General features: G+C 40.8%; 1 protein-coding gene across 1 annotated transcript in view; it reads left to right on the top strand.

Annotated features, from left to right (window-relative positions):
• JMY (junction mediating and regulatory protein, p53 cofactor) overlaps positions 1-27685 on the top strand; it is a 52985-nt gene that overhangs the window by 19648 nt on the left and 5652 nt on the right. The window contains 9 exon segments of the mRNA XM_048502881.1: positions 3291-3464; positions 5975-6125; positions 7117-7286; positions 8610-8775; positions 9457-9644; positions 11076-11159; positions 14566-14661; positions 15390-15924; positions 20885-21193. Coding sequence (XP_048358838.1) covers positions 3291-3464; positions 5975-6125; positions 7117-7286; positions 8610-8775; positions 9457-9644; positions 11076-11159; positions 14566-14661; positions 15390-15924; positions 20885-21192 — 1872 coding nt within the window. The 3' untranslated portion in view covers position 21193.

The following is a 27685-nucleotide window of genomic DNA, read 5'->3' as shown; positions in this document are numbered from 1 at the left end:
AGATAGACCTAAAATCCTTAAAGTGATGAAAACAATGCTAACAAAGACTTATTTGTCCTTATGAGAGGACATCTTCTAACTTCCTAGTGGTTTCAGCTCAAAGCTATCCCCCTCAAAGTGCCACAGCCAAGTTGCCTGAGAACTATTTCGACCAGTTGCCACCGGAGGACTACTGCAGAGCCATACTTCTCTGACGGGAGGGGAGAGAAGTCAGAAGAACCTGGTGAGAGCTGTCCATGATCCAGTTCCCACTGATTCTAGCTGGGGTAACCCCTCCTTCACCACTTGCTACCAAAGATCATCTTAGCCTGAGCAGAAGAGAGCGAAAGCAGAACTACCTGTTGTCAGATAACCTGATTGAAGAGAGCAACATGGAAAGAAAGCATCTATCAGAACTTCAAAATAAGGAGCACATAGTTGGGCCATAAGATGTTATATGATGTTTCATAAGCTTTACTTTGAAATAACATACCATTCTCGTGTTGTTTTTTGCAGTTGTAGTGTACCTCTTTTAGAGAAGATAATACCACATTTCAATACTAAATTAGAGAACAGTTGCTTATGTTCCTAAGGAGCCTGGCTGTATGTGTATTGGCAAGGCTACTGCACACACAGCCTCACTATCTTTATTGTACAACACCCAGGCATGTTTGTGAGCTGCGGTGATTAGTAAATATGGCAAGCAAAACTGATAATAACAAATAAAATTAAAAAAACTAGGAGGAGAGCCTGTGAACAGTGGGAAGGGGAAAACAATTTGGAAGTTCTTCTATAGGCTCTTCTCACCTCAAGGGAGCTTAAACAGGCCAGTTCCCTTTTCTTTTTTCCTTTAATTGACTCTCAGTAACTTTTAGCAGTTCATTTTTTAGAGCATATTCAGTCCCTTTCAGGTGGCTGTTTGGCTTTTCTGTTCTTCGTTTGGTTGACTTATAAAGCCATATTTTATGTAGAGTGTATTTATATGGAAACATCTGACCTGTCCTCAGGTGACCTCTTTATGCTGCTTTTGTGTCCCTCATAGGAGCTGGCCACTTTGCTATGAGAGGGAGAGATGGAGGAATCCCCCCCCCCCCATCAACTAAGATAAACGGATCTATCCCAGGCAGTGTGAGGGCGGCAGGGGTTAAGTCCAAATCTTCTCCTTTACTAGGGTTGCCAGCAGGCCTGGAGAAAAGTATCCTGGGGTTCATGTTTAGAAAAAGGCATCTGAAGCTTTTCAAGGTGTGGGATATCTAACATCACCTGGTAAAACCTCCCATCCCATTAAGCCTCTGTGACAGAGACACAACACTTTTCTCCAGGCCTGTTGGCAGCCACATTCCTTACTGTTTAATGTTCTGTAAATCAAGCTCTGCGGCATTCCCAAATTGCTGCCTCACTTCTGAAATGCTGCAGCTGTTTAGGGATTGGCAGTGCAGGAAATGAAGATTATCTCTTTTCCCTTTACTGCTGTTCTTACAATGTGAGCTGCCCCTCCCCCGAGTAGTTTCTCTCCATATCTTGCTACTCCACGAAGGGATCTCAAAGGGAGGTATAGAAAGAGAACTTCTGAATTACAACTAATAATGAAGCTCAAGCCAATACATTCTCTGGGATTCAGTAGAGACCTAGAATTCCTGTCTCATTACCAATGTTGATTTCTCCATGCCTTCTACTCGTCGGCATAACACACCTAGTCCAATCATGCCTGTTGTTGTCTTTATTGTACAACACCCAGGCATGTTTGTGAGCTGAGGTGATTAATAAACATGTTGTTGACACTTACATGCTTTGACATCGGATGTCTGAATTCAGTCTTCTCTGCAGGAGGGCAGATGGACTCACATTCCAGCTATATCTGAAGAAATGAGCTGTGATTCAGGAAAACTCATACCCTGCCAGAAATGTTATTAGTCTTTAAGGTGCTACTGGACTCTTGCTCTTTTCTGCGGCTACAGACAGTACTACTAACATGGCAACCCATCCTGATCTACTCCATGGAGAAAATGTTGAAGCTTTCTTCCTGCTTATGGAGACTTCCTCCAACTTAAGTGGTTTTATTGAAGGAATTCTCCTCAGGATGGCTGCAACTACCCCGCCATTGCCTTATCACCACCATTTTTCGGCGCCTTCTTTTTAAAAACTTGCCTCCTCTTCCCTGCATAGCTCTGTGGGGACGAGGGGACACTCCTCCTGGCCCCCGACCCCCAAGGCGTCGCCATGGCCATGGGGGTGTGCCCCCTCGTCTCTGCAGAGCTACGAAGGGAAGAGGAGGTAAGTAAAAAAAAGCGGTGCTCCTCCACCTGGAGGTGCATCCATCTGGAGGTTGCTCCGGGGCCGCGTGTACTTAAGTGTGCGAACGGCTCCGCCGCTCTGAAGACCCGTGTGGAGTGGGCCTGGGAAAGGCAATGGCAAACCACCCCATAAACAAAGTCTGCCTAGTAATTGCCATGATGTGACATCATCCTATCACCCCATGGGTCAATAATGATTTGGTGTTTACATAGGGAACTAACTGTACCTTTTTAAAGTTATAACTGAACAAAATGTAGAGAGGGGGAGAGAGAGACTTCCAATTTATATCCATACAGTTGATATTTTTGGTGCATGATAAATTGAGCTTTCTTATAAATGGCCGAAGACTTTGAACAATGTATTTGGGATTGATGTATTTCAGAAAAGTATGTTAAGTTGTAAAATTTCCCTGAATCTATTTTTGTAGGGGAGGGTAAAATGGCTAGAAATAGAAGAAACCTCAAGTAGATGGCGAGCCCAGTATTTGGGGTGTGTGACAGATGAGGGACTTGGTTGGAGCAGAACTGATATGCCAGGCTGGAATGGTGGCTGAAGTCCCTCGTGCAGTTGCTTGTGTACATGTCATCGCAGCTTAGATGGTAATTGAACAAATAATTGTAATGTCACTGACATCAGCACTATTCTTTGAGATATTGGGCCTTTCCCCACTTTTCCTTCTACCACCTTCGCTGCGCGCTATTTGCTGCGCGCGTCATTTCTGGTGCGCGCCCGGGCTTCCCCATCAAAAGGCGCCATTTTGAGGAGCGCCAGGAATAATGCGCGCTGAGGGGGCGCGAGAGTCAGAAGGCGGCTGGCCAAGCATCACGCCTGTAGTGGGGAGTGTTGCGGGACTCGCCATTTCTGGGTCTCGAGTAGCACGCAGCAGAAGGTAAATGGGGAAAGGCCCATTAGCAAGACTGATGCTAGTTGCAAGTGTTAGCCAATCCATATACCTTAATGAAAAAGTATTTATGTGTACTGATAGATTGTTTTGCTTGATTTTGTTTTGCATACAGCTCCTGGAAAAACATAAGAATACAGAAAGCATGGTAGAGCTGCTTGAGTTGTATCAAATGGAAGATGAAGCATATGGTAGCCTTGCTGAAGCCACCACAGAACTCTATCAGTATTTACTGCAGCCATTCCGAGATATGAGGGAACTTGCAATGCTCAGGCGACAGCAAATAAAGGTACCAACCTCTAAAAACCCTAAAGAACATAAGAAATAGAACATGATCTATTTTCATCTCTTCTAGACCTTTGGGCCATTTTTGAATACCTTTGTGACAGTTATTTATATCTAACATGAGTATAATCCATGTCCCTCCAAATTATTGCATTGTCTTAACTGCAGAATTTCTGCCTACAGACTTCCTTCTTCCATCAGCCCCCAACCTCCCCATGTAGAGAGTAATGTATGCCCATAACCGTACCCATAGGGCACAAATTGGGTCATGCCCACAGCTGTTTTCACTACATTGTCTCATTTTGTGGAATCCACCTTGTAATAACACTTCTGTAGGCTGGACTTATGCTACAAGTGAGAATGAACATGAACCAAATTCCTAAGAGCTGCATTATTCATTTGAATGTACTGAATGTTCCTTTGAGCCGCTATTTGAATCTGTCCTGTCATTGATTGTCTGAGAAAGACCTATTTTGTGGAATCCTTGTCTGCATATGAGAGTGGCCGGATTTTGGAATAAGAATGTGGCATGTGGTCAGGGTATTAGTATATCCTGTTAATTTAATGAAAGAGGAATTCTTCACACACAAGTGTGTGTGGGAGGCTATGGAAGATGGAACAGCTGCTGCCAAAAACATCAGCCTGAAGTCTCTTCCTCTAGTGTCGTTTGACTGCAGACTGCAGTCTAGGACGATTCCATGTGGTTTTGTTTCTTTTTGAAACTTGGCATTTTTTTCCACGGAAAGTGATTTGGGAGAGCTGAGTGTTTGTCATGAGCCTATGAAGTACAGACAAAGTCAGGCACTTATCAGGATGCTAACTGGCTCCGTGGTCAATTGCTTATCTATGTACCTTCCTTGGTTTAAAGTCTGATTTATGTTTGTATGACTGTATACGAGGAATTCATTGGTGTACTGAGTTACAGTTTCCCTACGACATTAATAGGGTATTTAAAAACACTTGTGAAATAAAACAAGACCCATGGGGCTTTGGTGAAGCATTGTCTCTACATATTTCTTGACTGAATTGAAACACTTTGTGTTTACTTTAAGGACTTCAAGTTAGACAGTTTTTCATGCTGCTAGCTGTTTTCAGTGCAATTGTTGGGTGCATGCTCTTGGAAGGGAGGCAAGGAGGCTTGGAGGCCAATGGTATCTCTTTAGGCAGCTTTAAAACTTTTATGTGTTACTGGGTGAGGCAGGAAAAGAAGACAGAAGTCTGCTTATTTTTTTTAGACCAAAACATTGCAGAGGCTTGCACATTTTTTGGCAGAGTCTCAGGGTAGTTTTTTTCCCTGAGAGGATTTTGAGTCAGGACAGTTAATATAGAAAAAAACAACACATGGAAAGTATGGAACATATTCTCAAGAATAGTGATACCTGTACATATTCCATGGGAACCGCATGTGAGATGTCATACAGAATGTGGGATGCATTTCCTGCTCAGAGAGTTAGCAATGTACAGGATTTTTGTTCTCAGTGATATTGGATCCAGCTTCTCTTCATTCATGGCCAAATTTGTCTGATATGCAGTTGCATGAAACCTTTCCAAAAATGGAAAACTACAGGAGAGTGCCATCTTGAGTGCAAGAGACGAGAAGGAGATGTGTCATTGTTTCTCACTAGAACGTTTCAGTCAAAAGTACTCCCCCCATATTAACTTGCTTTTTGTAAAAGGGGGCGGGGGGGGGGGACCAGCACTTGAGGACAATTTTTACCAGAAGAAAAGACCGGAGAAAGGAATAAGTCTCTCCTGTGTCCCACTGGTTTCCTACTCAAGATTGTCACGGGGATAAATATCTGTTCCCATACTTGAAACTGATGAAAATGTGTGGTGATATAGTAGCCAGAAATAAATCACTTAAGGAACAATGGTAATCTACAGAACTGTTATTATAATAACAGTTCAGATCTAGTAAGAGTTTGATCCAGACTAAAGTTTCTGCTGGCACAAGGATTTCCACCCATGGAGGGAGATGTTCTTGTCTCCTCCCTCTTATGGTAGCTGGAAATACCCTCAGAAGTACTGCTCCTGGATCAGAGGGGACCCCTCTGGAACAGAATTGGGGGACATTTCAGTCTGATGTGAGAGGGAGAGAGGGAGAAAATTGCTCTTTATTGGTGAAAATCCTTTTGCCTCCATAAATGTCTAGGAACAATCTAGTTTGGATGCAAGCCATGCTGTTCCAAAAACCAGAGATTCTCTGCTTCTTTCTTCATTCCTGAGCTTTCTTTCCAAACTTACAGTTATGTATAGTATGGCAAAGCACGTGACCATCTACCTCTCCTTTTCAGTTATATATTTCAGCCTTTTTATCATCTGATAATTTTTATACCATGTATCTGTTTGCAGTTTACCTAAGGTTAGTGGTTTTAAAACATTCAGTTTGATAAATGGCAAACCTGTAGGTAGATTATTTAGAGAACACTGTGTTTGTGCTTTAAATTTAAAAAAAGCTTCTTTGAAGATATCCTGTAATTTGGTGATGGACATATTAGATCACTCTATTTCCAGATTTCCATAGAAAATGATTACTTAGGTCCAAGAAGAATTGAGAGTCTACAAAAAGAAGATGCAGATTGGCAGCGGAAGGCCCACATGGCTGTACTTTCTATTCAAGACCTTACTGTGAAGTACTTTGAAATAACAGCTAAAGCACAGAAAGGTAACAGACTTCTGCTACTTCACATTTTGACAATCAGAGGTCTTGTTTATACCTTACTACTGTGCCTCTTATCTCTGGCAGTGGTTTATTTAGATTTTTAGAATCTTCCTCATGAAATATTGACTGTGATATCACTACAGTGGAACCTCAGTTTTTATTGCCTGAAGGTTTTCATCGGTTTCGGTTTTCATCGATTTTTTCAGTGAAAAATTTGTCTCAGTTTTCATTGATTTGCCTCGGTTTTCATCAATTTGCAGTAAGGTGCAGGGGTTTGTGGAAAAAAATCACCCGGACCAAGCTGTTGCAGGCCGTGTCTGCAACTGGTTTAATGACAATGTCTTGCCCCATTTCAGACAAATCTTAAAGAGGCATCAGAAACAGACTTCTTGGGACAGCTTTCTGGTGTGACATTGGTCCACTGGCTCTGAAGCTGATCCTAGTGTTATTGTTTGTTACTGTTTTCAGCATTAAACACTATGTTTATTCACCAAAAATGTGTTTTTGGTATGTTTTTTGAAGTGCCTAGAACGGATTAATTGGATTTACAATCATTCCTATGGAAAAGTTTGCCTCGGTTTTCATCGGTTTCGGTTTTTATTGATTCTTTTTGGACGGATTACCAATGAAAACCGAGGTTCCACTGTATTTTGCTTTGAGTTTATAACAAGTTAAGGAAAGTGACTTCTGAGCGGGACCACTATTACTGTACAGATCATCCATTCCTGTATCATTTTTGTGTGAACAGCATTATGCCACCATCAAAACCAAACTGTGTCACAGAGCACTATCCTTCCTATATTATGCCCCTTCCCCAAAGTTGGGAAATAGAGCTATTCAATGAGTTTGTGCTTTCTAAGACTGGAACCTATATCTATTTACTATTTGACCAAGTGAACACATACACGACTGAATTAAACTTTATAATAGAGCATGAAACAATTCCAGGTACAAGGTGACAAACTGGCTGTTGTTGTTTCTTTTCTTTTAACAGCTGTATATGACCGAATGCGAGCAGACCAGAAAAAGTTTGGCAAGGCTGCATGGGCAGCAGCAGTGGAACGGATGGAGAAACTTCAATATGCCGTTTCTAAGGAGACTCTGCAGCTGATGAGAGCGAAAGAAATCAGTCTGGAACAAAAGAAACATGCACTGAAAGAAGAGGTACTTGTTAGAGTAATTTCACTTTTGAAATGAAACTTAAAAGAAAAATGATGCCAAACGTACAAAACCCAAATGAATGTAGTTGAAATTTCAAGATAATTGTCTACTGTAATAATTTTTAAGACTTAAAAATCAAACATCTCTCTGTCTTGCTTACTGTCATGGCATACTTTGAAAACCATGTAAAAATGGTCCAGATCTACCACCTTAACTGTTCGGAGAGATGTATGCAATTTTTAAAAATACATTTAATTTTTAAACTGCTGTCTTCTAACTCAATGAAACTTCTATGGCAGTTTACTCTTCTTTGACTTTCTAGTAAAAAAGTTGGCTGTCATTGTAGTGACATTTGGTGCATATTTTTCTCACTTGGGTAGAAAAGTGGTCCTCCCAAACTTGTGTGAGTAGATGATCAGGACTAGATGATCAGGAAGGTTTCCACAAGGTTTTTATTTGAGCAATTCAGTCATGTCTAACTATAATTGAAATTGGTTAATAGTAATGCCCTCTCCGCATGGAATCCTAGGAAGATTCACAGCATCCCTGCCCAGACTAACAGTTTCTAGGTGGATGCTGTCAGCAGTCATAATAGTTAAACAGACAAAAAAAATTCAGAAACCTTGGGATTTTTTACTCCATAAAGGGACCTTTCAGTTGCATGCTATTATATAATGAAAGGTAAAGGCTGTCAGTCCACTGTGCAAGCACCAGGTCATTACTGAACCATGGAATGACATCACATCATGACTTTTATTTATTTATTCGATTTTATCGACCGCCCTACCCCCAAAGGGCTCTGAACAGACTATGTTTACAGGGCGTTTGCCATTGTCTTCCACTGTCATCTACACTTTACCCCCAGCAGGCATTTTACCAACTTTGGAAGGATGGAAGGCAGAGTCAAGCTTGAGCTGGCTATCTAATATTGTTAGATCTGTCAATATCATTGCAGTATCTTCATGCTGAATAACTGTGCTTTAGCTGCTTATGTTTAAAACCTGGATTACTTTTCAGCATATCTTTCAATCACGTTAAAAATTACTCCGAATGGGTGTATCAAAGGCCGTTTCCGCACGGCCAAATAACAGTGCCCTAGAGACGGAAAAAACACTGTCCCTGGGGTGCTGTTCACACAAGTGAAACATCTTGAGGCTCATTATGAATTTGGTGATTCTTAGGAAGGCTTGCATGGGGATTTATATTTCTGTGGTGGGGAAATTGAGCTCTGAATGATACATAGGAAGCCATGATAACTTGCAATGTTGCCCATTTTTATATGTTTTGGCGGTAACCACCACTGTTCTTCCCCCTGACCCTGTTTAGATGCAGAGTTTACAAGGTGGCACAGAAGCCATTGTACATTTGGACCAACTAGAAGCTGACTATTATGACCTGCAACTTCAGTTATATGAAGTGCAGTTTGAAATCTTGAAGTGTGAAGAACTGCTGCTGACTGCTCAACTTGAAAGCATCAAAAGACTTATTTCAGGTGACATATACTCATTTACATCTGTATTTTTATCAAATTGTCACACTACAATTTGGGAGTATGGGATTTCCTTTGGGTTTGCACTCCAGCAATAGCCCTGTTTGTAGTTATTTTTCTTGGCCAGAGTTCGAGACTCTGGTAGATGAAGTGGATTTTTACTTGAATTCTCAGCAAGGCTAACTTAAGGATGCTCACTGTCCATATTGAAATAGGAAGCCGTTTCTCTGTAGCATTGACCTCGGCCCTTTCCAGTGTGATTCGCCCTATTTGTTTCTGCTTGTCATTTCCGCCTAGCTTCAGGTGGACCTTGTTTGTTACTAGATCAGTGTTTGTGTGTGGATGTTCATTTGTTGGGGGAGGGTTATGTACCCTTCAGGCCTCTGTCTAGTATGTTCTGTTGTTCTGTTCTGTTCTGTTCTTTGTTTTGTTTTATTTCTATTTTTATTGAACATATTTTTCTGGTACACAAAAATGAGCAGAGGTTTGAAAGGAATTTAACCATAGGAAAAATGAGAAGCAATGATCAAAAATAGAAATATGATATGATAGTAATCAGAACTTTTGATTTGGGATGTCATTCTGTTTTTCACAACTGAAAGTTTCTCCAGATCTTACCCTAATACTACTTGAGTGTATGTATGTCAGTTTAAAATAATTAAAATTGTTAGTATTTTCTAACAGAGAAAAGAGATGAAGTAGTATATTACGATACATATGAGAGTATGGAGGCCATGCTTGAAAAGGAGAATATGGCAACATCTATACACTTGCAAAGAGAAGAATTACAGAAATTGCAGCAGAAAGTCCGACAGCTAGAAGCAAGACGTGGGCGAATTTCAGCCAAGAAAGCCTACCTCAGAAACAAAAAGGTAGTTGATTTGTTTATTTTTATGAAGGCTATCCACAACAGAAGTTTTCAAATGACAATCATATTTCTATAGAAACAGGAAAATTCCAATCATATTCCTACCACACCAATTGCCAAATGCTTGTTGAAACAAAATTACCTTGTAAACTTTCCTGAAGGCTGAAAGGATGGACCACCACTAAAAATGAGAGTCAACCACCTGACACAGTCAGGAATACATAGAGGACCTTAAACTTTTTCATGAGTTCACAGAGGAAGAAGCAGTCCCTCTGATATGTGGGGCTCAAGGTGTAAAGTAATTTACAGATAAGTACCTGCATTTTTAACTGTATCTAAATCCAAATAGGCAATTAACCTAGCTGGCTCTGAACTAATATAGTATGTTGTAACTAGAGATGTGAAAAACGAAAAAAAGGAAATATTTTTAAAAAAATACTGGAAAAAAGCTCTATGAGCGAATTGCTTTTAAAGACAAGATGGGCATGCTGTAGATCTTTACAACTGTTAAATCCAAGATGTATTTCTGCACCTAGGAGGTTACCTGATCTTATGAGGGAAGCATGCAGGATTTCCATTTCTTCTCAAGTGGTTGCATGCCATCTGTGGTCCTTTTGACCTGATGTGGTTGACCTTTTCAGCCCTCCCTCAAACCATTGTGGCACATTTACACAGACTGGTAAAAAATAGCTTATTTCCCTATCTTGCAGGAGGGCCAAAAAAAGATCATGATAAAGCTTCAAAATTTCTAGAAATCTCACCTGTAGCAAGGCTGTTACAGCAGCAACTTGATAACACTTAACACACACAGTTGTCACATTTTTACCAATGAGAATCCTACTCAGTTATTGGTGAACATGGGCATCACATCTCCACAGATAGTAAACTGACAGAATTACATATAGGGCTATATTTTTAAAACAGGTTTTTTCATGGTAAATTATAAGTTTGAGATAAGTGAAAATGTATAAAAATGGATCTGAAATTAGTTGCTAAATGTGCATAAGAATGTTTGTGCAAAAAGATAGCATGAATAGATTGTAGAACAGAACTGCATTAACAAATGTTCAAATTGCTCTGTATTTCTGCAGTAATTATACAATTTACCCTTTTCTACTTACAAATCTATAATAACTTGTATATGTGTTTTTAATAGTCATGCTGTTTATTTAGTGAAAGTGAAGTCACATGAATCTGTATTCTCTTAAAATTTTCTATAGCTTCCCTCACTTAGAATTATGTTGAATTTATGAGCTTTGTAATAAATGGAAAATTCTTAATAAAGCATTAAAATATTTAACAAAGTTTATGTTAATTTTGCTATAAAATTCATGTGTATAATTTATCAATTTCTGCCTTTTTGATCTAGGACTATTCAATCCTTCTTGAATTAATCTTGACTTTATATTTTATAGATAATCCTTTGTCTTTACAGGAGATTTGCATTGTAAAACATAATGAAAAATTCCTGAAGCACCTTCAAAGTGAAGAGGAGTCAAGTGCGCATCCTGGGAAGTTTGTGAGTTTCCCCTATGTTAAAATTTTAAGGATCCTTCAGTTGGTTATCTCTGTCCCTCTTCCAAGACTGGCCTGAGATTTTATACTGAGCTAAGGAATGAGAATACCCCTCCACCAGTTGTGTTGTATCATGTAGTAAACAGAGGAACAATGGCAGGTTAAATTATCAACAGCTGACCAAGATACTGTTTTCTTATTTTAATTTCTAATTTCTGTCATTTTACTGTCATTTTCTTGTGTTCCCTGTCAATCTGGAATAAATGCTCCCTCCAAATTTTTTGTTGCAATCACTTATCTAGATTAGAACCCACATTTTCCCTGTAAACATTCTTTGAAAAGGTAGACACATTTGAAAATATAGGCAACTTCTCTTTCCCCAAGGCATTCATTCATTCATTCATTCATTTAATTGCTTGATTGATTGATTGATTGATTGATTGATTGATTGATTGATTGATTGATTAATAGGCTTATATACTGCCCTTTCCCGTACATGACTGAGCATGTATGTAGACTTTGGCACCTGAGTTTACATCTTTTATTGAGTTGATGGAAAGTAATTGTTTTGTGCACCTAAGCGTAACTGGGTTAGATTCAGACAATTGGAAGTAGAGCTCTGCTTACAGAACTGATCTTCTCTGCCTTTTCCTCTTCAATGCAATCCCCTGCATTATTTGAAACACAGCTTTTAGGTTTGGAGAAGCCTCAGGTGCAATTACCATCTTCTGTCAGCTCCCATTGGAAACAATAGGAGATGGGGGCATCCCCTTTGGGAGTCAATAACGTTGCACCCCCTGAATCAAACCTCACCAAACCTGGTATCATCAGGAGAGTCTCCCAACAGATCCCTGAGATTTTGGTGCTGCTAGCCTAAAAATCGCCCCCTGCAGGCCAAAAACCGAAAAAAACACTAAAAAAATACAAAAAAACACAAACGGGGGGTGGAGCCTCGGACATGTAATGGAGGGGGTTGAACCCGAGAGAACCCCCCCCCCTTACCTACGTCCTTGGCAACTGTGCTCCCAGATATAGCACGGGGCATTTTTACTGTGCAAAATCAGCCTGTATCTGAGAAGCTGCCTAATAATCTAATGCAGTCAATACAGTTACCATTTTGGTCTGGTTTTTCCTAATAATTTTTAAAGAGGAAACTTACCTGCCCATATAAAGGGATTTCTGGACTGTGTGGCTGTGATCTAATGGGTCTTGTTCCCGTCGTTTCACCTGCATCTGTGGCTGGATGTCTAGACCAGGGGTCAGCAACCTTCAACAGCCAAAGAGCCATTTGGACCCGTTTTCCATGGAAAAGAAAACACACGGAGCCGCAAATACTTTTTGACATTTAAAATGAAGATAACACTGTATATATTGTTTTTTTAAAACCAAATAGTGTTTTGCATATGAAATCCATCCTCCCCATGGTTTTTGCGCACTGAGTTCATGCAAAATAAATATATTTTATTAATATGAAATAAATATGCAACTTCAGCCACAGGTTGCTGGTGACTTCCTCCCACTATCAGCCCGCAGCTCTCTCCTGTCTTCGCCCTCTCCTGCCTTCTGCTCTTCCTTCTCCCTCTCAGCCACTTTCTCCGCTTCCTTCCCTGCTTGGCTTTCCTGTCTTTTGTTCTGTCTCTGCCTTCCACCCTTCATCCGCTTTCTCAGATCCCTTCCCTGCGTGGCTCTCCTCTATCTTCCCCTCTGCCCCTTTCAGCCGCTTTCTCTGTCTATTTCATGGCTTCCTTCCCCTCTCTCTTCTCCTCTTCTGCCTCCCTTACCATTCCTCGCAACCTCCACAGGTCCCGGCTCCCCACTCCCAGGACCCACGCATGCACGCCCCGCCCCGCCTTAAATAGCCTCCCAAAGGCCTCTGGGGCTCCCTCGTTCTTGGCCTTGTGCCAGTGCCGTGGCCAGCTGGCTGCGACGCAGTTGCTCGCCCCACCCCTGGTCCAGATGGTCTGCTCCTCCACGGCCAGCGAGCCGACCCGCTGCGGCACAATCGGCCACTGGCCCCGCCCCTGGTCCAGCTGGTCTGCTCATCTACAGCCGGGGCTGGGGAGCTGACCCGCTGTGGCGCGATCGGCCGCTTGCCCTGCCCCCAGTTCAGCTGGTCTGCTTCTCCACGGCCGGGGCTAGGGAGCTGACCTGCTGCGGCGCGTTCGTCTGCTCGCTCCGCCCCCGGTTCAGCTGGTCTGCTCCGCCGCGGCTGTGTCTGGGGAGCATGCTTCACATTTCCTTACACGGCTGCACGACTGGGCCGCTAAGTCTGGGGCGGGGCCTCCCGCCCCCCCACAAGCATTCTTTGGCGCAGAGGAGAGAAGGGGAGGGGACGAGCCAAGAAGGGAGACCTGATCAGCGCCGAGACAAGCCTTGCGAGCCAACAAGAGCTCACGAGGTCCCAGGAAGGGGCAGCTGCGCCAGGAGCTGCACTACAAGCAGGAAGGAGCCGCTTGCAGCTCGCGAGCCGCAGGTTGCCGGCCCCTGGTCTAGACACAGTGTGTAACAGACTTCTGTCTGTGATACGCCTCTGAAGATACCAGCCACAGATACAGGCGAAACGTTAGGAACAAGATCTACCAGACCACGGCCACACAGCCCGGAAAACCCACAAGAACCAGTTGAATCCTGCTGTGAAAGCCTTTGACAATACATAAATATGCTGTTTTTTTCCAAGCAAATAGTAATGTTTTAGACATTGTTTACAGTTTTGATTGATGTATCTAACAAAATGTGAAATGAAATGCAAACTGATCAATAGGAACAGAACAAAAAGCTCATACTGAAGTGGAAGAGCATGTTTTTGATGATGTTTTGAAAATCTGAAAATTTTAACTAGAATTTAAAAAGAAACAAACTTACTGGCAAAATCATACTCTTACTAATCCCAGGAGTAGTTTAACTATGCATGAAGTACAGTTTGGATTGGATCCAGCCAGCTTTTGCACTCAGTCTTACCTAATTCTTCTTCTTGTACTTTTGTACATGCACATCCCATGATACCCAGTATAGCCTGTCTGTGTGCTCAGAGGGGACCCTCCTTCCTTTCTTGCCAGCAGAAAAACTGGTTGTATTTGGCAGATATCTTTCTGTGTTTGGCTTGTTCGTTGCCGCTTTTATTCATAGAGTGTTCATCTAATCTGAGTGTTCATCTTATAGATATTAATAATCATGCTGTAGAAAATATTTCTGGAAAAAAGAATCCTGCTGTTCTTTCTTGCAGTCCTTTCATTTCCAATCATCTGGCTCTTTCTCCTGCCTTTTCAAAGGACAGGAGCAAACAACAAGCTTAGCTTGAGCCAAGAGGAAGAAGGGAATTATGTGGGAAGATAATTCCAGCCACATTTTGCTATTCAACTCTCCTCTTCTATCTTCTGTATTTGGTTTACATTTTTGTTTTTTATACTCAGAAGAGAGAGCGATTGCAAGATGAGGAAGAGAGGAAAAGCTCATGGGTTAGTCAAGAGCGACAGAAAACACTGGATAGACTTCGAACATTTAAGCAGGTGAGAAGGTGGACATTGTTTTATGTTTGTGTATCAAAAAAATGTACAATAATAGGGCATTACCATGTTGCTGCTGTACAATATGTGAAGCAACTCTTATAACTTATTACTAAGAGTTTTTATTTATGGAACATTAAAGTATGTGTTTTGATTTTTAGTCATGGCAGTTTAAACTGCATGTAGTTCCTGAGACAGCATTACCTCTGTGGCTAACCTAAAGGCACAAATATATCCCTGATTTTGTATTCTTGGCCCTTGGGATTTCTTCAGATAATGTTAGAAATGTAAGGGCATCATTAAGGCTCACGTTCCCACATTCATTACCTGTTTCAATTCTTAGTTTATCTGACAATTTTGCTGAGGTGAATAATGACTGTACACTTTTCCAGAGAACATTAACAAACCTCTTTGTCATGCAAGTTATGTTAGTTTTGCAGAAATGCAAAGTGTATGTCCAAGTCTTTCAGCTTTAATGATTCTCCTATTTGAACTGAGGTATGCTTATTTTGCTTTTTTCTGTGGAAAGATTTATTATTCTAAGGCTTCCATTTTGAGAAACAATGGGTCTAATGTCTGTGCCAGATAAACCTCATAGTCTCTTTAGATGTGATATAATATTGAACTGCTTTCCTATTGAAGGTTTATTGAATAAAACATTAAAATGACATGTACAGTTCCAAAGGTATATTGTATACTTGCCTAATTTTAACTTGTTTCTTTTCCCTAAGCGTTATCCTGGTCAAGTAATACTCAAATCAACCAGACTCCGATTGGCCCACTCAAGAAAAAAAAGTACAGCTAGTTTAATACCATCTGCTGATCATCCCCTGTCTTTACCAGTAACCACCCAGACTGATGAGAGACCCCAAGAAGTGAGACCAGAAAAAGTAGTCCAACCTTTACAAATCCATGAGCCTAAGAATTTAGGAGAAATTCAGAATACTTCTTTACCTCCCTGTGGCGTTACTTCTGACTTTGTTCAAACTACGTCTCTTCCGGCTGAACTTCACCCAGGTGTAGGTAGTGAGGCACCACTTCCTCCTCCGTTGCCGCCGCCGCCCCCACCACCTTTGCCCACCAAGGAACAGTCTACTCAATGCTCTGAAAAAAGTACTAGCCCCATTAAACAAGACAGCACAGAAAAGCCAAGTCTACTGAGCACCATTGCACCATCGGCTCATTTCTTTGATAGCAGTCAGTTAGTCAGTGCCAAGAAGAAGCTAAAGAAGACTGGCGATTTAGAAGGATTTCAGAGAAGAAGAGGTAGTTCTTCATTTTTATTTGTTTGTTGACTGTAGTTCTACTGGATATGATTAATTGAAAAGAAAAAGCAATGATTAATTTGCTCCTATGTTGATATTGGCTTTGATTAATAATTGTAAAAATAATGGTCAGGAGTTAAGATACTAAAACAAGTAGGAAAGTTGAGTATTTGTATGTCTTGAATGGCAGTTCCACAGTATTTTGTAATATGACATGGAAGGCTTCTGTTTAAAACAAAAAAAACAATACAAAATATCCTACGGGGCATGCCGGGGGCTCACCTAAAATAACTCTTTGGATGTTGGCCAGTAGAATTAATCAACATTCTGGGTATTTGTATTATGCCATTTGAATATTTCGTTAATTTAGATAGCTCTGATTCCATGTTAAGAAGAACAAAGGGGGGGGGGGTCCCATCTTGCTGAGCCTGATACAGCTGCAGGGCTTACCACTCACCTTTGAGCCCAGTTGCAGCAGTGTTGGTGTTAGTTGCTCTGAGCCCTCAATGGCTTCCAGAATCCGCCACCAGTGTGGCCAGACCTGGGGCTTCCCCCAGAGTGTTGTGTTGCCTGCTCTGCAGAATCAGAGTATCTGCATGTGCATAGACAAAGCACTTTTATTTGGGGAGAACGTAAACCACCCCCAGTGCATTTTTTACAAGGATTTTAGATTTTTCTGCAAACCTAGGGGGTCTGCTAAGTTTGAGGGAAGATCTGTTTAGTGGCAGTATGGTTCCAATCCACAGATTTAGATATCCACAGATGGGGGCTACACTTCACTACTAAATATATGCACATGGATATTGTTGAGGATCTATGTATGTAGATAAGAGAGGTGCTTGGAGAACAGGCTGGTGAAATGTATCTAGTTTTTCTATTTTAGTATATTCTTCTTGTGGTTTTTAAAAGTGTTGCTAGTTGACCAGGGACTAGCATTCTGAGAACCCCAGATTTTTTTAAAAAATGTTTCTAGATCTTGTGTGACTGTGAGAGTGGATTTGAAATAAACAGGGTGAACAGTGTTTAAACAACACTTCTGAAATCTTGAGCGGTCATGGGCGGGAGGAGGGATATCAGGATTTGCAGTTGTTTTCTAAAGTTTGGGCTTCAATGCTCTTCATATTTCCTTACTATTAAAGTGTAGTGAATTGCCATTCCACTTGTGGAAGGATCAGTTCACTCATGGGAGAACATTGTATAATAAAGGTGAAATGAAATGCAGTGATTTAATTTGAACAATTATTTCTTAAACATGCAAAAGCATCACTTTCGTTTGTCCATGAAGTTGAGTAACAGCTTGCACACCCTCTTGCTCACGAGGAGGCATATGTGGGAGGGGCCATGGCTCATTAGGAGATGCAGATGATCCCAGATTCCGTCCTTGGCATCTCCAGTTAAAGTAGTAGGTCATATGACAGATCCCTACCCAAGACCCTGGAAAGCTGCTGCCAGTCTAAGTGGACCAATGATCTGATTCCGTATAAGGCAGCTTCATGTGTACAAGGTTATTTAGAATATATTAGTTTATGCTGCATAAACTATTGTACAAACTGTTGCAAATGCATTTGGGAAAAGGAGCTGCTGGCTACGTTCCTTTGACTCACAGTTCTTTGCATCTGACCCAGAAAGCCTATGACCTATCTGTAGATAGTTGTGGTTTAGCAGATAGGGCTTTGAAGAAAAAGAAAAATCTGGATTTATACCCTGCCTTCCTCTCCTCAAATGGCTTACAAACTCCTTTCCCTTCCTTTCCGCAGAACTGTGACTAGCCCAAGGTCACCCAGCAGGAATGTAGGAGTGGGAAAACAAATCTAATTCACCAGATAAGAATCCGCCGCTCAGGTGGAGGAGCGGAGAATCAAACCTGATTTTCCAGATTAGACAGGTGTTACAAAGAAAGTGTCTTCATTTAGTTGATAATTTTTTTAAATTCCTTCAGTACTCTAAAAGTTTTGTAACGGATCCAAGGACTCTTAAAAGAAAACAGAGAAAACAAAAGTAGGAGAATATAAAGGAAAAAAGGAGAGATAAAGAGGGCTGTCTCCTGCCGAAGTGGCATGCTTGCATTGACTGATCCTGAATATTATCAAAAGTAGTGGGTCAAAATAAACCCAAACTAGTCCACCCATCAAATTAAAGGTCCTCAAAACAGCTTCATACCTTTCATAACAGGACTGTTTGCCAGCCGAGGACGAGACCGGGACTGCTAAGAGTCCCCAAACAACAATAACGACACAACACTCTTGTCTGTGAGGTAAAAATTTTGGCCATAGCCAAACCGTTTTATTGACAAAGGATGAAAAGAAGCTTGAGATACAGCATGGGATCTGATCTGTACACTGAGCAGCCCGAGTGCTGTCCCCCAGTGAAAACTTCCTCCTACCCGCCTGTTGGAGGAAACAGTTAACCTTGCACAGCAACCTTGTGTGGAACTCAGATAGGCAGAAGAACTCTTGTTGAAGAACCGTTTTACTGTTAAGGGATGCAAGCCTCAGTAGCCCCCACCTGGGCGTCCTGACTTGTGGCTTGCTCCACCCCAAACCTCTTAAGGAGGTACCACCAAAGAGGGGTAGCTTGGCAGCTTCCATCACCACCAGATCAGTTCCCATGTGCAACCTGCTAGCTTGGCTATGACAGCTAACACATGTATTAACACATGTATTAACATGTATCCAAAGCGGACGGGTAGGTGGGAAACTCATCACCGTCACGCACAAAATGAAGGGGCCAAAGGCTGGGCGAAGCCTTATAAAGGCTCGCAGCCAGCCCCTTTTGATGACAACATGACACCACGTTGGCGTCACAACATCTTTGCTCATAATGAGCGTGGCTGCTGCCTGCTTTCTGCCCTTCTAAGGGCAGGTGCGGCAGGGTCCTGTTTGCCATGCCCTTTTCCGGCTGGCAATGGCAGCCATGCTAAATCGTGGCCGCTCTTTCTTGGTGACCATTGGAACAGAAGCAGCTATTATCTTGTTCCATTCTTTAAAAGTAAACAATAGTTCTCTCTGGTCTTGCTGATAACTTTTATTTGTTCTGGTATATTACAGTTACTTTTAGATTTTTAGTACTTTTTGTGTGCAATTGAAAAAACCCATTTACTCTGATATGGTGCTGCCACCTACTGCAGTGGAGATAATTCAACAGCTTCAGTCAGTCTCCTTGCACATAAGTCAGCTAGAACTTAATATGAAGAAACAAGAAATTCAACAATCAACAATCAAAGAACAGTTAAAGAATGACCTGCAGAGTGTAAGACAGAAATTTGTCCCAAATCTGCTTATATTTCAATGGAAAAGTTCAGAAGAATGTATAAGGCACAGGGACAACCATTCAGACCCAGCTGGAATTTCTTTGCCAAGCAAACAACCGGCAGAAAAGAATATTGAGTGAAGAGGAAACAACAGGTGAAATAGATCTCGAATAAGAATTTGTTGAAAATATATCCCATTTGGTGAAGATCTTCTTGATATTGAGCAGATTTACAGAGAACTATTAATAGAAAAGATTAATATACTAATTTTCAAGACCTGGTGAACACACTCCTGAAGAAAAGTGAGCCTAACTTTCTGAGACATATTCCCATGAAAGAAGCAGAATATACTGGTAATTGGAAAATTTTACTTGCTTTAGAAATGCTCCCATCTACAGGGAAAATGATCATAAAACTGCAAATCAAGCAAAACAATTGGCAGCATGTCTTATAAATGAAGATTTCTTTAAAAACTCTAGGATTGGTTTTAGAGAAATGCTCCCAGTAAATAGAAAAGGTCACCTACCCAGGAAATTTGCCTTGACATGGAAATTTGAAAGAGTTCCTACTTAAGAGAATTGGGAAGTTAAAATGAGATAATACTTTTGTGTTGCAAAATTAACCAACTACAAGTCCAGAATAGGAATTGAAACTAATGGAGAGCCTCATCTTCGGGCTGCTAAGCGTACTACCGAGACCATTTTTTTACCGTACATTACGCATAAACCAATATATAACTTTTTAAGAAGTATGTTAGTATGAAGGGATTGCCAAATTTATGTATCAAGTTTATTTTTCTTTCCTATTCATGATATTTTGAATTGTAATTGCTATCTTCTAGTTCAATTAGTTATGAATGTAGATCCATTTTTCTTTTCTTTTTTCTGTACTATGCTTTAATTTCATGGAGATATATATATTTCATGGAGATATATATATATATCTTTAAAATTAGGGGCCCGGCATAAAAAGGACATCAGTGAAGGAGTAGTACCACTAGCATGGTCTACCATGCAAGTGGAAAGAAGGATAAAATATTAAAAATAATATTAAGAAACTCATTCACATTGAAAATACTGTTCACACAGAAAATTGAGATATCTATCAGAGAGATAGTCAGATGAAAAGTCTTTACATCTTCTATTGCTTTTCATCTTCCTCCTCTAGACTGACTATGATCCATACATCAGGTTGTAGATCTGCTGCTAGAATTTTGGTGAAAAACAAATGAAGCTGTATAATATCTGACAGTTTTTATTCATGCCTTACACGATGGAAAAGTTGCCTTTCAAAAGATAACTTTTCACACTGATAGTGGTACTTGGTTTTTGGTGAGCAACAAATGATAGACGTACATTGTATAGTTGGTTTAGTCAAAAGTGGAAATGTATGTTTTTAAAAAAGAATTTAGATTGCTAAAACTTTCAAGAAACTCAAGGATATCCCCTCCCCTGGTACCACCACCTTGTAGTTTCTGGAAAGTGATGCTTTTTCTAATGCATGTTTAATAAATAATTTTGTTATTTTAATCTATGGACCTGTTTGCTATTGTTGAGCAAATACTGTTTTCTGCTGTTTGTATGTTTTATGAGTCCATTGACCGCAACAATAAATCTTACTCTCAATAAATAATTTCTGTAATATAGAATATAAAAATATTGAAGCTACAATATGTCAAAACACCCTAAATAACTTCTCTGATTTACTACAGTGAGTTCGCCGATGGATGAGGTGTTGGCTTCTTTGAAGCGTGGAAGCTTTCACCTGAGGAAGGTTGAGCAGAGAAACCTTCCTCCTTTCCCAGATGAAGATGACAGCAATAACATCCTAGCACAGATACGAAAAGGAGTGAAACTGAAGAAGGTTCAAAAGGACCTGATGCGAGAGTCTTTCACAATTCTGCCTGATGATGATCCTTTGACGCGCAGCATCCATGAAGCGCTCCGGCGAATCAAGGAGGCATCACCAGAGTCTGAAGATGAGGAGGAAAATCTTCCTTGCACGGACTGGGAAAATTAAGGTGTAATGTTCCTACTTTTAATAGAGATTTTGTTTCGCCAGGTTGTCTTGGTAGGAATATGCATAAACTGTCCTATTTATATGCGGTAAGAGAAGAGCCACAAGTAGCTTAAGAGGGAAAATGTGGGAAAATTCATTCATGTTTGCTCAAATAAGAGGAACATTTTATCTAGCATGTTTATAGTTAATAGCAGTAAGTTGAAATGCAGGATGACTTTACTCCAAGTAGTAACAAAGGACCTTCTTATTTCCAAGCTCAAGAAACATCTTGAGGAGCAGTAGTGTAGTTAAAGAGTAGGTGTACTCTAATCTGGAGGATCCGGGTTTGATTCCCCGCTCTGCCGCTTGAGCTGTGGAGGCTTACCTGGGGAATTCAGATTAACCTGTACACTCCAACACACGGCAGCTGGTGACCTTGGGCTAGTCACAACTCTACGGAGCTCTCTCAGCCCCACCTACCTCACACGGTGTTTGTTGTGAGGGGGGAAGGGAAAGGAGTTTGTAAGCCCCTTTGAGTCTCCTACAGGAGAGAAGGGGGTGATAAAAATCCAACTCTTCTTGTTATTATTATTTGTTAGTATTACATAGTAGAACATTTCAGCATATATAGAAACCTAAATACCAGGATTGGGGAAAAATGAATGCATCATTGATATGCATATCTGGAAAAAACTTGTATAGGTACTATGTGGAGCTAACATGGTTGAAAATTATGCCTTCCTCACCTCTGGCTCCTGAAAGATCGGGCAGTTCAGATGCCTCAGTTGCTTCCACCTGAGGGTCATTAAGCTATGACAGGAATACAGATCTGAAGATCTGTGAGTGCTCAGATGTATGGCCGTCTGTTGTGTGTACAGGGTTCCCATTTGGTTTGAGGAGTAAAGGCAGTAGGTGTACATGGAAATGTACTTTTTCCTGCCATGAGCTTGCTGGATGGGGGTCCTTTAAAAAGCAATCCTGAGCAGTGTTACTGTCTGCAAAGCCCCCTAATTTCTAAGCACTCACGACTGCACTATATTGCAGGGTTCTTATTGAAGAAGAGCGATAGGAGCAGGCACTTGATTATTGCTTAATTGATAGAAAACATCTGAACTGCTATTAAATTACAAGGACTTTGGGAATATATATTAGTACTTCTCCAACTCTGAGAAATATTTTTTTAATTTATGAAACTCTACAGAGCGGTGCTGTCTCTCCCACCCTCATCTAGCTTTTATGGGGAACAAATATCAGCATTCTTCTTGTAGCTTTAAACGTATTAACAATAATTTCTTCCAGACAGAACATTTTATTGTTTCTTGTTTAAAACTTTTGTCCTGCTAGAGGATGCATTTTCATTGTACTGGAAGTTATTGTGGAAGGGGGTCTTAGTAAGCAAATCTTGACTATCTGTGATGAGGAACAGACTTTGGGAAGGACCATGATTGTGGCTGGGTAAAGCCTAGGTAAAAATTGTGTGAAAGTCTTAATCTGATTTCAGAGTTGCAAGTTGAAACATATGTTGTATTAATCTAATGTAAGACTTGTTCTCATCATAGTTGTTATCAATTTGACAGAGATGACCTCCTTTAATTAATATATGAATTAGCATGCCAGTAACTAATTGCAAGTAAATTTAATCAAAATGAAGGTCACAGCCAATATCTGCAAGGCGAGTGTTCCAGTAGGGGGAAATTAATTTAATACTGTACTCCATTTAAAGTATGAAATTATTAATGTACTCTGTGAAACAAACTGTAGAGCTGAATACAAGGACAAAGGAAAATAGTTAAAAATTTAAATTATCAGTGTCGTCTGAAACTGTAGGTCCTTGTTCACACCGGCCTGTTTCGCCAAGCAAAAAACTCTTCCTTTGTTGGGTCCTGGGATTTTCATGGGTTCCTAAAAAATAGGTAACATGCAGCTTTCTGGGACATAATGTAAGTCAGCATTACATTGCAGATAAGATGTAGTGATAATGAGGATGTTCACAAATCATGCTAAGCAGCTATAGTAGAAAAGCTTTTTAGAATACCAGTTGTAAGCAACAGTTAAGTGTGCACTCGAAACTAAAAAAAAAGGTTCAAAACTGATTTTTCATCAAGAACAGTAAGCAAGCTATAAAATTCAGGAATCTTGCAGGCCCATCCAGGGAGAAGGGGAAGAGCTTGGAGGAGCAGCACGGCCTCACACTGGCGCATTTGCCCCCTCCACCGCATAAGGAGCCACCCCATTGCAGCAGGAAGCAAATGTGCCAGCGTCCGCTGTCCCTCAGCTTCATGGTGGCAAAACTCAGAAGTTAGGGCTGCTGTAGAGCAATGCTGGCATCCAGTCAGATGCCAGCGGGGAGGGGCATTTCTGGGGGTGGAGCCGACATTATCTTCCACTTGGGGTTTAGGGCTGGGAGAATGATGTTTGGGGTCAATTAGCCCTATGGAAAGCTTTCTGGAGGCTTTTTTTTTTCTTAAAGTTTTCCTTGCCTCCCTCACTGTTGGAGAGCCCCCTGGAGGTGGTGCAGCAGCAGTGCCAACCTTGGCAGCTTCAGACTTTGGGTGGAATTGCCCCAGTATCATTTATCTAAAGTCAACAGCCTGTGATTTGTTTGTATACTCAAGGAATAAACCTTGAAGAGTTGAAAGTCAGCAACTTTGACTCACTCTCCATTTCATCCCAGGAAAATTATCATATACAATACGGTTGGTATTCTATATGAGATGTGTTCATAGTTCCATATGGAAACACAGTGAATTTCATGTTCGTTGTTGTGAACCACTGAAACCCTGAAACATTTGTACAGTCTTTAGAATTAACGTTATGGCCTTAGACCAGTCAATATTCCTATGACAGTGGTGGCAAACCTATGGCACGGGTGCCAGAGGTGGCACTCAGAGCCCTCTCTCTGGGCACGCGCAAACAGAGTGCCCCCCCACATCTAGGCTGGCCTGGGCCACTGGGCTCGATTATTAGCATTAAACCTAAGATCTAGTTTTGGAGAAGCAGTGTAGGTAACCCTGTTAAGCGCTTTTAAACCCCACTGATTTTCATGCAAAGAACAAAAACGCAATCCTTTATCTGGGAGTAAGCACAGTTGCTGGCAATGGGGCTTGCTTCTGAGTAAACCCTCCTAGGGTCGTGATTCACCCGTTGGAAGAGATGCACGGTTGCGTCAAAACAAAGCCACCGACTACCACCAAGCTTACTCCTGAGTAACGCATGCCTCAGAGCCAACCGGTTTTTCTAAACTAAAACCTCAGTATTCAGGTTAAATTGCCGTGTTGGCACTTTGTGATAAATAAGTCGAAAGACTGAGGGATCTGGAACATCATTGTTTCTATCCAACAAAGGCGGCTGTATGCTCTCCCCGCTCCCTCGGAATACAACCAAGTTACAGAGCAAGAGCTAAATATCTCTCATCTCTGTTATCCATCAACCAACGTCGTGCATTCATGCTAGCACGCCTCAATATTTTTCCCATCAGCTGAAACCTCAGGGAGATACCTCCAGATCCCTAGAAACAGCATCAGAAAAAAGGACTATGCCGTTGCGGATGTGGGATCTCATAGAAACCATAACCCATATTCTTCTGGAATGCTGTCTTCACAGTAACCTGCGCATGATTTTAATTCACCCTCTGCTGCTTCCAAGACTTGTGCACTCCAAGTTCCAGGCCACTCGCTTTCTGCTAAGTGACTGTAATCCATCGATCACCTTGGCAGTGGCTAAATTCTTGGAAAGCATTTTAAATACCCATATTTAAATGTTTTTAAAGTTTTCTCCTTTAAATGTTTTAAAAGTTTTCTCTTTTCTCTTTTAAATGGAAATAATTTGTATGCCATTAAAGGTTAAAATGAAAATGATAAATAAGTGGGTTCTGGGTTGCAGTTTGGGCACTCGGTCTCAAAAAGGTTCGCCATCACTGTCCTATGATCTTATCCTTCTTCTGAAGAAATAATACTAGTTTGCTTTACATAGTTGGTTAGAAATCATTGAACAAATATAGATGACCAATTCTGAAAACTCCCATGACATATCTGTAATAAATCTGATATCAGAAAGTGCTTTAAGTGTATTCAGTCTGAGGTTGCATTCACATGATGAAAACTCTGTTGCTCTGCCCTTGCCATAGCAAATTCAGCATTCACACTGGCAGCAGAGTGGCCACACAGGAGTTTCAGCTACCACTTTCTTTGTGCTTTTCCTTGATGTGGTGGGCTTGTCAAAATTGTGGACTTTCTATATTACCACACAGGTTGAAACCACAGAACCTTTCTTTCTTTCTTTCTTTCTTTCTTTCTTTCTTTCTTTCTTTCTTTCTTTCTTTCTTTCTTTCTTTCTTTCTTTCTTTCTTTCTTTCTTTCTTTCTTTCTTTCTTTCTTTCTTTCTTTCTTTCTTTTTCTTTCTTTCTTAAAAATGAAGCACTGTTCCCACCAGCAAAGGACCATTGGAGAACGGATAAATACTGTGCTCCCTTGAAAATCTATTCCATATCTTAATTTTTTCCCATTCTTTGTGTTACCTGCACAGCACACCAATGAATTTTTTTCCATGCACAAAATGTTCTTGAGCTAAGTCTGAAACAATGTTGATAGCCAGCTCCTCAGTCTTTAGAGGGCAATGGTGTGTATGCCTAGAGGGGTGGAGCTGTGCTGTTCTGTTCTTTTCAATCATTCGATTGCCACACCAGAAGCTCTGTTGGGAATTTTCTGTTCCATCTTGTAAGCTTTTTTTTTGTCTTCAAAAGTCTATTTTATTTCTTCCATTTTCTAGCTGTCCTTTTTGTGGGACTTTACTTTACACATCTGCAGTGCAGTGGTCTGCACCTAAAAAGTGCCTGAAGTGCAGAGGCTAGCTTCCCACATTGGACAACTAGGATCAATGTCTTTTTTTTTCCTGAGCAAGAAACACAAAGTATATACCTTATTCTCTGAGCCATTACCCCAGCTCCTTGTATCATATCAGTGCTGTAGTTATTTCTTTAATATTTAAATATGAAAAAGGAATCTCTCCAGTTGTCCAAAAATACGCACCCAGAATTAACAGTGTAATAATTGCAATTGAGGATTTCCAAAATCTCTCTCATACAATGCTGCATTGTCAGACTACATGGTATCTATCTAATGTTTTGTGTTAATGGAGAATTGCTCTGTTTAGCCAAATAGATATCTTTCATATATTAAATACCGTTCATTTTAAAAATCTAGTCATATATTTAAAAATGTGTTCCAAGTATGATGCAGGCAAAACTGAATGATTTCATTAAAATGCCTAAAAAAATTCATTTCCCACAATTATAACTTACCCTTCCGGGTGTTGTAAATTTGACACCACTCATTCTACCGCAATTCTACCATGCCAGTACTTCACTGAACAGGCTTGCCAGTTATTACCGTCATTTCTGGATGACGTTGTAGGAGCATGCTTTGCTGGCATTGGATTCGCTGACCGAGGGTACTGACTACCTCAGCACTAGGCACACCCACCTGCTTGGTCTTGGTTTCTCCGCTAACCCTGCTTACATCCAACCCTTTAAATACTGCGACTTTGATTCTTCTGCAGCCCAGCTAGGAGAATAAAACTTTAAGTACCACTGTCACACCTTTTTGGAACTGAGGAAAGAAGGCGAAGTGCCCAATGGTGGAACTTCAGTCTGGATACTTCTTGTTTACCACTGCCTGTACTTCTCTGGCCATGTCTTGGGTTGTGCCTTGTCTTTCTGATTCCTCTGGCATCACCACTGACTGAATTGGCTCAGACTCTTCCATCATCATTTCACCCACAGACTTTCTCCACATCCAGTCCTAAAAGCTAAGCAGAGGGCCTTCCTGATTCTTTCAAGCAACCCACCTCTGGAAGTCTACAATACATGTATTAAGTACAAGGAGAGTGGTGTTTCTTCTTTTCCCACCCTGTTCTCAATTCCATCATACTTGAACCTTCACAGGGAAATGGGAAGTAAAAATATACTTTGCTGAAGCAGACAAGAATTGCAGAAAGTTTGGTGATATAGAATTAAAATTCTTCACAGCAACAGTCTCTGGCATAACCTCTCTCCTACTGTACTGTTTCCTTAAGATTAAAGACTCTGCTGTAGTTTTCCAAAAGAAAAACCTCTGGATTAAATAAAAAGCACACCAATACCTCCAGACACGTCATGTCTTGTTACTGTAAGAGTGTAACGAGCTCCATTGTCCTTAGGAAGCATACCTGGTTTGCTCCACTGCTGTGACTTAAAGAGGCTAAGGACCTGCCATCGAGGACTTGCCATTTAACAGCAAAGGTGCATTCAATCTAAATATAGATGACATCCTGGAACAGAGTCACTAGTTCTGTCAAAAACTGCTCCATGGTATAAACTATTTAAAATTGATCACCCTAGAGCTGCATATCTGACCCCTTCACTTGCACATGAACCACTTTTTAAGTTGTTTAATCTTTTCATGCACAAATGTTATCCTACCTTTATTCTTCCCTCCGCCTAAGGATGAGAAGTTGTTCCAGGCTTCGATGTAACATG

The sequence above is a fragment of the Sphaerodactylus townsendi genome, linkage group LG07 (genome assembly GCF_021028975.2).
Source record: "Sphaerodactylus townsendi isolate TG3544 linkage group LG07, MPM_Stown_v2.3, whole genome shotgun sequence".
Taxonomy (NCBI): Eukaryota; Metazoa; Chordata; class Lepidosauria; order Squamata; family Sphaerodactylidae; genus Sphaerodactylus; species Sphaerodactylus townsendi.
Note: the sequence above shows the minus strand (reverse complement) of the source record. Positions and strands in the feature narration are given on the sequence as shown.